At 46.0% G+C, this 10,881-nt stretch overlaps 1 protein-coding gene and 1 long non-coding RNA gene across 8 annotated transcripts in view; one reads left to right on the forward strand and one right to left on the reverse strand.

The window, feature by feature from the left end:
* The window catches only part of MEIS2 (Meis homeobox 2), a 203,124-nt gene extending 202,020 nt beyond the window's left edge, over window positions 1–1,104 (reverse strand). For all 6 annotated transcript variants that reach the window (XM_067028936.1, XM_067028938.1, XM_059056445.2 and 3 more), the window contains exon 1: window positions 7–1,104. Coding sequence is in view for 4 of the 6 variants with exons in the window: in XM_059056445.2 (XP_058912428.1) it covers window positions 7–18 (12 nt within the window). In the remaining 2 variants the exon portion in view is untranslated. The remainder of the gene's footprint in view (window positions 1–6) is intronic.
* LOC136793812 (uncharacterized) lies at window positions 369–9,921 on the forward strand. 2 transcript variants are annotated; one of them, XR_010839644.1, is made up of 3 exons: window positions 369–536; window positions 3,335–3,401; window positions 9,338–9,921. It is a non-coding gene; the product is annotated as an uncharacterized lncRNA (long non-coding RNA). The 2 variants fall into 2 exon arrangements; XR_010839645.1 differs by having other exon boundaries at window positions 3,338–3,401.
* The last annotated feature ends 960 nt before the right edge of the window (window positions 9,922–10,881 follow it).

The raw sequence follows: 10,881 nt of genomic DNA on the forward strand, positions 1-10,881 counted from the left end.
ACCTACCCTTTGCGCCATCAGTCTGCGCTCCAATAAACTCCTGGATGTGTCGTATATTTAATATCCCAGTCCGGATAAGAAAGTGATCTAGGCTGAAGATTCCTTTTTTTTTTTTTTTTCCAAACCAAGGAGACTTCTCCCAGTTTTCCAATATGTTATTTTTAGGGGGGGAAAAAGAAAGCCCAGGCAAGACAACGAAGAGTTTTTTTTTTTTTCCTGTGATATTTCTTCTTTTTCTCTTTTTTCCTCTTCTTCCTCCTCCTCCTGATCTTCCTCCTCCTCCTCCACCTCCTCCTCCTCCCCCCTCCCCTCCTCCTCCTCTTCGGTCCTCCTTTCCCCCTCTTTCTCTTCTCTTCCCCTCAGTTGGAAAAAAAAAAAAAAAAAGAAAAGAAAAAGAAGAAAAAGAAGAAAAAAAAATTGTCAAGCCCCCGAACTGAAGGTTATGAGCGGCCCGTCAGCAGCCCACATGTAACCGAACTGTCGTGTTTCATGGCTTTTTGCCACTCCAGCTGTCAATCAAAGCCCGGAATGTCAAGGTAGTGAATGAATGATGGTTGATGATGATGAAGAGGAGGAATCTTTCAGACCCGTTTTTTTTTTTTCTTCCAGTAAAACTCCGCGAGGGGTTTCTGCTTCTTGAATTTTTCCTCCCCCCCCTTAGCTTTGCCCCCGCGGTATCTATAATATGATCCTCTCTCTTTAAAGTAGCGTTCAAAGAAAGCAGGGGGGGAAAAAATCAAGAAAAAAAATGAGTAGTTTGCAAAAACTGGACTTCCTCCCCCCCTTTCCTGGTAGGTATTTTGTCTCTCCCTCTCTCTCTCGCTCGCTCGCTCGCTCTCACTCGCGCTCGCTCTCTCGCGCTCGCTCTCTCTCGCTCTCTTTCTCTCTCTGGGAGATGAGTGAGTGTCAGTAGGTGTTGGCAGGTTGGCTGCTGCCTGGCTTATAGAAGAGCCTCAGTTTGGCGGCGCGGGTCGGCGGCGGGAGAACGAAATGACGGAACCCGGAAGTCGTGGTGGCCATAGCCCGTCGTACGGCGGAGACACATCCCGGGAGTGGGGAGCGGGAGCGAGGAGGAGCGCGCCGCGCGGAGCCTCTGATATGCAGCGAGTGCGATCGGACGGCCCGGGTTGGGGGGGCGGGAGAGGCGGGAGGCGGGGGGCGGGAGGGGGAGGGGAGGCAGGAGCCCGGCCGACCCGAGCAAATCAGCGAGGCTGCTCCTCCGCGGGGAAGGCGCGGGGGAAGGGGGGGGAGGAGGGAGGAAGAGGAGTGTGTGTGTGTATGTGTGTGTGTGTGTGTGTGCGTGTTCGCCTGTGTGTGTGTGTGTGCGCGCGCGCGCGCACGTGAGGAAAGAGGGAGGGAAAGAGAATGAGAATGAAGAGGACAGGGAGAGCGCAGAGAGGAAAACTGCAGAAAACCACAGGGAAAGTACGGTACAGCCTCAGATTTTTAATTTTTTAAAAAAACTTGCCTCTAGTTCATTTCCCCATCACTCCCGGCTCCTACCTAACGATGTCGTGTCGGGGACGTTTGGCATGGCGCTCTCGCTTTTGTTCCTTTTAATTCCGCGGGCCCCCTACTCCTCTGCCAGCCGATTATCGCGCCCCGAAGGCTTTCTGCTAACACCCAGAGGCAGCAGGATCTGCAGACCGTACCAACGCCCGGCTAGAGTTTTGTTTTTGTTTTTGTTTAAGTGGTACTTTCTTCCCCTGTGCAGATCCAGGACCCTTGTTGTCAACATTCATTTTTTTCTAGGACAAGAAGAGACCAGCTTAACTCAGAGAGCACTCCCTTCAAGCTTTGCGGACAAGGGCCACCCTGGAGAGCCTTTGGGGCCCGCGGTGGAATCAGGAGGGAGGAAGGGGAGGGAGTCGTTTGGGTGTTTGATGTTGCCAAAGGGTGTGTGTGTGTGTGTGTGTGTGTGTGTGTACGTGTGTACACGCGCGCGCGACTGGTGTTCGACTCCAAAGTGGATCTCACTTAGAGCTGGGAAGCATGGGAGAGAGAGACAGAGAGAGAGAGAATGCATAGCGAGAGAGAATGCTTAGCAAGGAGGATTGGCCGGCACTCCCTGCCCAGCTTTGTTGTGGTCGCCGGGGGCGCAGAGGCCAGGCAGCGGTATCGCCGGCTAATGGCTGTGTTAGTTACACCGGGCAATTTCGGGGTATCAGGAAGATGGGGCCGACTCCGAATGAACTTTTCCAAAAAGGAAAAGGACGAGAGTGGAGGGAAAGAAGGTAACTATCCCACATGGTTTGCGTAGAAAGTAGTTCTAGCCGATGTCTCGCCGAATCCCTGGCTGCACCCTGCCTCACCTCCGCGCCGCGGGTATCACGGCGGCCGCGCGTCAATCACTCCGGGCCGCGAGCTGGGGGCGGAGCCACGGTCTCCCCGCGCGCTCAGCTCTGCAGCCCCCGCCGCCCCCTGGCTCCTGGAAGCCCAGCAGCCGGGGCCTGCGCTCCGAGCGCGCCCTCTCCCCAACTCCTGGCTCTCGCCCTGGTTCATGGTACCCGGCCCAGAGAATTGAAAACAGATTGTTCCTCAACAGCCGCCTCCTTCTCCAACTTTGAACCCATTCTGGAGAGTAGAAAGTAGCGAATCCTCTGCGCGGGGCTTTGACCCGACTTCCCGGGAGATTGGGGGTGGGGGGCGCTCAAGGAGAATAAAGTACTCTGTGTGTGTTTGTGAGTGAGAGAGGGAGAGAGGGAGAGAGAGAGAGAAGGGAGTGGGGGGGAGAGAGAATGAGAATAAGAGGGAGAAGGAGAGAAGGAGGATAGGCTTTTTTTTTTTTTTTTTCCCTCCTCCCTTTTCATCTTCTCTGCTTCACTGTAAGCTTTCGGGCAACTCTCAACTGGGCTTAAATCGTAGCCTGCAGAGACTCCAAGCGGAATCGGAGAAATTTGGCCCGGTTTTAATAGGGCTGGGGAATGAGCTCCGGAGGTCAATAAAGCCCTCCAAAAATGATGAATGATTGAGCACCTGTGATGATGATAGTGATTACCAGAGCAATTAAACAGTTTGATTAAATGAGCCATCATAACAATGATGTCTGCGGGAAATCGGCCCTTACATATAAAGAAAGATAGAGCGGAGGGGCTTGCAGAGGCGAGGGTAGCGCGACATCAGGGAGAGGGGCCGCGGACCGCGCGGTATTTGCCGGGGTGGCCGGAGCAAGGACTGCCGGGCGCGCGGAGCTTCGGGGAGGAGAGTCTAGCCCAGGCTAGACTTTTCAGCCACTCGTAAGCCGGGCTTCAAGCCTGCAAGAGCCGACTGGTATGAAACCTGCAGGTTGCGGGGGAGGGTCCTTCCCTCTCCACCTCCTCTTTTTTTTCCCCAGAAGAACTCCAAGATTAAAAGCATCCTTCTTATTTGTTGCTGAGTTGTTCGTCGACGTATAAGAAAAGGTGAGTAAAAAAAGAAGATGCAAAAGAGAAGAAAACGTTGACCTCCAGAATTTTATTATAAGAGGCAGTTGTTCGAATTCAGTTTAGCCGGGGCGGAAAGATGAGAGAGAAAAAAATCAAAGTGGTCTCGCTGCGGAGCATTTTCGACTTCGCCGAGGTCTTTATATTGGTGGATCCACGGTCCCCGTTCAGCGCCGCTAGCTGAGAAGTTTATACAGTTTTTAACTCTTCTAACTGTTCTTATTTTCAAAATTGCATATTTGTTGTCGCCAATAGGGTTATTGTTGTTTTAAATGCCTCGTACAGAAAGCGCCACTTTTCTTTTTAAAAAGGAACTTAGTTTCCTTGATAAATACTTCTTTTGTAAAAATCAACTTGGAACCGAACCTCTGCATCGCAGAGTTTAAACATTCAAAGTTGCTACCTTCTGCTTCTCTTACCATCACTTTTAAAAATAATGATATTGTGAAGTGAGGTAGCACTCCTACAGCCTTTATTTAGAAAAACTACACTAGGATTTTTTTTAAAAAGTTTCTTCCATGGCAGTGCATCCGAGTAAAAACAATTCAGACCGACTGATGATTTCTATATTTTCAAACAGTTGTTAAGCTAATGGGTTGATTACTCCGTGATAATCTTGAGCTTTACAAAAGAAAAAAGTTCGAACTCTATTGTCATGTGTTTTCATCCTTTGGGCGATGCAGAAGGCATTTTAACCTAAACTCCTTTCTTCCTTTCTCTCTCTCTCTCTAATATTCTGTAACTCCTTTTGCGTTTTATTGAGTACTTTAAAGCAAGTAACTGGGACAATCTGGTTACAGATGGGAGGGAGAGAGAAATAGAACATTTTGAGATACTGTTCAAGAAGAAAACCAAGCAACCATTCTTAACTCCAAAGACCTTAGTTAAGAAGTGTGAGTGTGTTAAAAGTGAAGTCCTCCTGCAGGAAAATATGTGTCATTTAAAACTTCACCAGTTGCTTAAGGGGAGAACCCCGAATTTCATGCGACTAAAGAATTTTCACTTACCTAGTTGCACGTAATTTATGAAACCGTTAGTTTAAGATAGCATCGCAGTGCAGTGAATTGCACACAAGATCAAGTTGGAGGTGATTCATGATGTCAGTTCTTGGTCAATCTGATGAATTTAAAGGATTATTAGTTTTAATCACCAACTTGCTGATGTTTTATTAATAGAGCTGAAAAACACTTAAGAACTTCATGGTCTCCCCTAACCCCCAATTTTGCAGTCCCATGGAAGCTATTCAAAAACAGTGGGGTACGCAGGCTTTCTGATTCCTAGTCCGATAGTACGTTGTTGCTGACGCTCAGTTCTCAGCCTCCGCACTCCCACCGGGGCTGCGAGGCTCATCTGCTCTCCCACATTTGGGGTAAAGGAAAAGTAGGTGGGGCAGGCCCGGGAGACAGGCGTGAGATGGGGGTCGCAGGAGGTGGCACACACCTCCGTCGACAGTCAGCTCCTTTTGCCCAGGCTGGAAATGGTTTTAACAGGCGGTAAAATTTCATCTTGCGGTGTCAAATTGGGGTCATTTTGGGGTTAGAGTTCTCAGTGTCCGAGAGGAGCTGTCCAGCTGCGTGGGGACTCATTAACTGCAAAAGATCTGTTTCAGTAAAAACAATTCAAAGACAGTCAGAAGGCTGACGACCTTCTACAAATCGCATTTTACAAGTGCCCCAGAACAAATATGGACGGTGAAATCTATTTCTTCAGAATCCCAAATCGGCTACTTAGCTCTGGAGTGGGGGTGAGGGCACTGCATAAAAAGGTGAAAGGGAGGGGACCTGATGGGGGGACGAATGGGAGGGGGAGTCAGGCCTTTCAAATTTAAGGGTCTGTTTTTAATCACCTCTTTCTTATTGGAGCATCCCCAAGACTTCTGAGAACTGCTTCTTTTCTATTTTTACTTTTCTCTCTCTTTCTTTTTTGTCTCAACATGGAATGATATTATAGGTAACATTCAAGATTTTAAAAGAATAATTGAATGCCTCTATAGTTACTTAAAGGGCATTGGCTTTATGGAGAGTATTTAATTTGAAATGAGCAGTTATGAACCGAGACTCTATTTTAGGTGAATTTGCCCACCTTCCTTTAGGAGCTTGTGTTTCTTTTCACCTTTTTTTTTTTTTTTTTTCTAGAAAGTAATAGGTCCTCAGCACAGATAACTCCAAATTCCTCAGAACTCTGAGGTCTGAAGTGTTAATCTGTGTATTAAAATTGCTGGGTTTAAATCCTTTTTGTCTTCTTACAGCTGTTAGAACAATTGACGCCTTGCTAGAGGAACAAATAAATCCAACCGTAATCTTATTTGTAACTTTAGTTAATGTTGTGAATTGGAGTATTTTGGTTAAGCAGGTTTTTTTTTTTCCCTCTATAAGGTTAATTTTTATTTGTGGAGGTTCTGTTGGCTGGTTTGGAAGAAAGATATTATTACTTTAATTCAAAAAATTCCTTTAGGTAAAAGGAAAGTGCAATTTTAAAATGACAAGCTAGAAGTGAGATGCCTGGGGTTTTAGAATAAAACCAAATCAATATTTTAGAGTAAAATATTTGAAAGAAGTTTTCTGTCTTGCATTACTGACTTGAGCAAGTAAAAAGGATCAAAATATTTTATTCTTCCTTTCTCTCTGGACTCCACCTCTGTCACTAGGTCTTTTCTCTCCATCTGCTTCACTGTTATTTGGGTTCTGAATGCAACAGTGAATTTTTGTAGTCTAGTTCTCTTCTCCAAGCCTCCCAGAGTATAAATTGTTATTCAAGGAGTTTGATTGCGGCCCTGCAGAAACAGCCCTGAACCCAGTATCACTGGGACAAAGGCAGAGGGTCTCTCTTTCTGCTCCGACCTGCTGGCTGACAGTTGGAATTTTTAATGTATATTTTATTTGGCATTTCCAATAACGTGTTTGCCTCTCCCTCCCCACCCCCTTGCAGCCATCTATTACTCTAAAAACATCTCTTCTCTATAAACCTCAGCTCATCCTTGTGAACTGTTCTTGACCTTCCCAGCGATAAAACCAGAAGCTCTGAAAGTTGCTCTAGGAAGAATTCCACTTGCTTTCTTACCTGTTAACTTTGCTCACTCTCTTCCGAGTTGGGATGAAGGGAGGGAAGGGGACCCCTTTTTGTTTGTTTTTGTTTCCTGGTCCTTTCCCCACTTAGGCTTTCTTCCATATGCTCCCCCACCAATTAATAACAATAAGGCACCCCGCAATTTATGTTCTTACATAAGATGGGGTGGAATGATTTTACTGTCTTTCCTTTTGCTCTTATTTCTTATTTCTCCCAATTTTAACTGCTTCAGTATCTCGCAGTAGGAAAGTATTTCAATAAATAGCCCTCTAGCGCTATCTGGCGGGGCTCCAAGCGCGAGTGAGCTCTCTCTCGCTGTCTCTGGCTCCTTCCCGCGCTCTTTTTCCATCCTCCCTTCTTTCCTCACATCTTCCTCTCTCCTTCTCTTCCGCAATCTTCATCCTACCCCCCCTTTCTCTCTTTCCTCTCTTCCTGCTGCCCCCTTTCTAGCTCCCACCCCCATTTGCCGCGCAGACAGCTGGAAAGACCCGGTCAGAAGCTGACACCGTCGGAACCAAGTGATGCCCCGGCGGGGGAGCTCTCCTAGGACCCCCACCTTCACCCAGCGTGGGTCACACACGTCCTTTGCCTTTGAGTCGCATCTTACTGTAGCTTAACACGTTGCTTAGGTCTCAGCCTCTCAGCCGTCGGTGGTTTGGAGGGGTTTAAACTGCATTTGTGAAGTTTGGAGGAAAGAAATCAGACACTGGAATCCCGTCTAGTGGAGCCTAGCTCAGTTTTAGGTCACGAAGCCGAGTCTCAGTGCGAGTTTGAGGAAGGGTCGGGGCTTCGCAGGGGTGGGAACAGACCTTCGGGAGAGCGCTGGGCTGGGGGCGCCAGCTGCCCCCCCTTACGCCGGCCGGATCCCTACAGCACAACGGACTGCTCCAGTTTAATATCCTGGGCCTGTCCAGGATTTTTTTTAAAAAATAAATTAGCTCTATTCTTCCTCTCCCACCACCACTACCACACCAAATTTGGAGAGGAGTGGAAAAGAGAAGTGGGGGTAGGAAAGCTCACTGGAAACCTCACGGGGCAAAGAAGAAAAAGCAGAGACTGAGGGAACTCGCTTGAGGATGCACTACTCATCAGCATCCTTCCTCCTTTCTCGAAGGATGAGAAGGATGTCTTCTTATTTGTGGCTTTTTTCTAAAGCAGTAGCCGGTAAAGCTTCAGCAGTGTGTGGGGAGCCGTCAGAGGATATAGGGACAGAAGGAGAGATTCAACTCCAACTGGGTGCTTTAGATGAAAATCTCTCTCTCTCTCTCTCTCTCTCTCTCTCTCTCTCACACACACACACACACACACACACACACACACACACTCCACATACACTGAGCCTTAGAGAAATTTCCAGTCCTCCTTTGAGCAAATCTCTTCCATCTACTCCTTGAAACAGAGGAAAGGGTATGGGCCTGGGGGACAGTTAGACTCACTCAACTTTATGATTGTGTTTTCTAAAATTTAGTTTTGACCTTGCAAAGTGAGGACTATACCTCCAATACAGACCCAGTCAGTGGATACTTGAAGTGAGGGGGCCTCAGCCTGCAGTGTCTATGATCACACAAAGACCTCTTCCCAACTCAGAAATTCCCCCTCCCCACAATCTCAAAAATAGAATAGAAAGGAGGGTGGAGGATGACACAATCCTAGGTTCTCATCCTCAAGAATTGCCCCCTCCCACTCTCATACTGAACGAAAAAAGCACAGTTCCGTGTAATTAATTGAGGGCTGTTATTAGGTCATCATTAGCCAAGGTGCAAATAATTGCAGCCCATTTTTACTTAAAATTGACCAGCCCCAGAGTGATAGATCGATTTGGAGTATAAAAATGATGTATCAAAACATCAATGTCGATTATTTGAAATATTGTAGTCGAATTTTTTTATTGCTTCATCGGTTAAGTGTCTGAAAGTGCGGTGTTCAAACATATACTTATGTTGTCAATACTGTCAGAACTGTCAGTTTTACTATACTGGATTTGTACTACATTTCGAATTTACTCATTTACATAAAATGCCCACCCTAGGATTCCCCCACCCCTACCCCGTCTCTCTCTCTCTCCTCCCATCTCAGGAAAATCCGTGTCAGTTTCTTCAAAGGATTCAGCAATCTTTGCCTCAGCCAAAGTGTGCAGTGCCTCTTTTACTCAATTTTCCACATCAGATTACATGTCTTTTTCACCATTTCTAACTTTCAAAGAGAGCCTGCCTCCTTTCTTTCCAACTCTGCCTACTCCAACCTTTTCTCTGAAATAGTATTGTAGCACTTGGAAAGCTTCAGGTTTAAATAGCCACATCTCAGCTCCAAATAAACCATTTAGGTAGAAAACCAAAAAAACGGACTTCACTGTACCTCCTTGGCTTCACTCTTGTAAACGGGGCTTTGCCGGGCACACGATCTCACACGTGTTAGGGTCCGTCATCAAATTACCTGCAGCATTCAAATCTTACAGGGAAAATGAATTCGGAAATATAAATACTTTTTCTTTCTTTTTACTTAAAAGCTGTGATAGGAGAAAAAAGAAACTATATATAAATGATCGGCACATTTTACCTTTAAAAGCTTTTGAACTCAATCGAAAGACACAAGTTGGAAGCAGAATTGACAGTTTTAATTCTACCCATTTTCACCTGGCACGTCAGATCAGAGGCAATCATTTATTTTATGAGGGGTAGATGGGAAAGTCGGATAGAAAGCTTGAATCCACTGAAGTCTTTATCCTAAAAAAATCACAGAGAAATTACTGAAACGCAAACATTCCACCACTCCACCCTCTCAGTCTAGACTAATTGAAATTTATAAATACACATTCTGTCTAATTTTATGCTTTTTATTTTGTTTTCTAGGATTCCCTCCAAGACTGATAGGAAAGACAGGGCCACTTCTGGACTATCTGTGAGGATGTGTTTCTTTCTGTAACACTGAAGCTCTTTTTATAAACCTTTTAATGTATTTAAATAAATCTATTTGGACATTAAGAGAAGCCATACATACAAAGATAGTTTGGCTTTATGCCGGCAATCCCAACATTAGAAGAAAAAACTCACAATCCAACTGAGAAGCTTTTCCATACCCAACCTTGGTCAAAAAAAAAGAAAAAGAAAAAGGAAAACAAAAGAAAGTTTTCTGCGTGCATCTGCATGTCTTCATGTGCACGATTATAAACATCTCCCAGTCCTTGTTTGCCTGTTACCTCCCTCCTGCCATACACTCGAAGGCAGAAGTATTGAGGGATGGCCCCCAGAGATCTGTGTTTACTCAGGTTTTTAAAAAAAATCTCTCCGCCATGTATGACAAGTGTTACTTCAAGAAATTCATCAGCCTTCTATAGATACTTCCAGTTTTACTGTAATGATCTGCAGAAGAGAACTGCCATCACTTTCTCACATCCCAAGGTGTTGTAGGAACTCACAGAAAGGGGAGAGTGGCTGAAACGATTAATTACGGGGGGGGGGGGGCATGAGGCGGGGCCGAGGGAGGGAGAGTGAGGAAGGTCTTTACCTGGCCAGTACCTGTAGAAAGCTGCGAATCCTCACGGCGAATATTTGAGAAATGTGGGGTTGCCCTTTTTTTTTTTTTTTATAATGCCTTTGGGGAGAAGTGATACACTTGTGTAACAATTAGCTCAGACAATAAAAATAATTGGAAAATCAGTTGGAATTTCTGAGTTTTTAATTACGTTTAATTTTGTGCTAAGCCGTAAAATTACGAATGCCCCTCAACTAAACACTCTCTTGTAAAGCGTTTAACAACAATTATTCCTTAATCAGTCTGAATGTGAGTCACAAATGATGCTTTTCCACATCAAAGGGACGTCCTTCGACGTTACCTTTTAGTCATAAGTAAGAGGATTAATTCCTATAATTAGAGGGATAAATATGTGTGCATAAATACATCTCTCACTCCTCTCCTTAAAAAAAAAAAAAAAAAAAAGAAAAAAAGAACAACACTTTCACTCTGAGACGTGGCCGGCTCTGGTAGGGTAAGGGTTTTTAATTGTCCCCTTCGGCCCTACACCCCTTTGCTGGCGGGCGAATCGAACCGAGGAGACGCGGGTGCGAAGCACAGACCCCCAGAGGGACACACACGCGCACACACGTGTACACAGAAACGCACACAGGGGTCTGGCAGGAGGTCGAGTGCTCGGGGTCCCAAGGCCCCCGCCAATTCCAGTGCGATCCTCGCAAGACAATAACCCACTCCCACCCTTGGCCCTGGCCGTGCTGCGAGAGAGTTCTCTTCCTGTGGTCCTCTTGGCCTGGAAAGTGGGGTCCCTGCCCTACGCCGAAGCTCCAGGTCGACTCTTGCAGGCTACAAATAAAAATTGAGCATGACCTTTTAAAGCTCCTGTGTGAATATCTCATTTACCTAATGACTTTATGTCACCTAG

This window comes from Kogia breviceps, chromosome 3 (assembly GCF_026419965.1).
Source record: "Kogia breviceps isolate mKogBre1 chromosome 3, mKogBre1 haplotype 1, whole genome shotgun sequence".
Lineage (NCBI taxonomy): Eukaryota > Metazoa > Chordata > Mammalia > Artiodactyla > Physeteridae > Kogia > Kogia breviceps.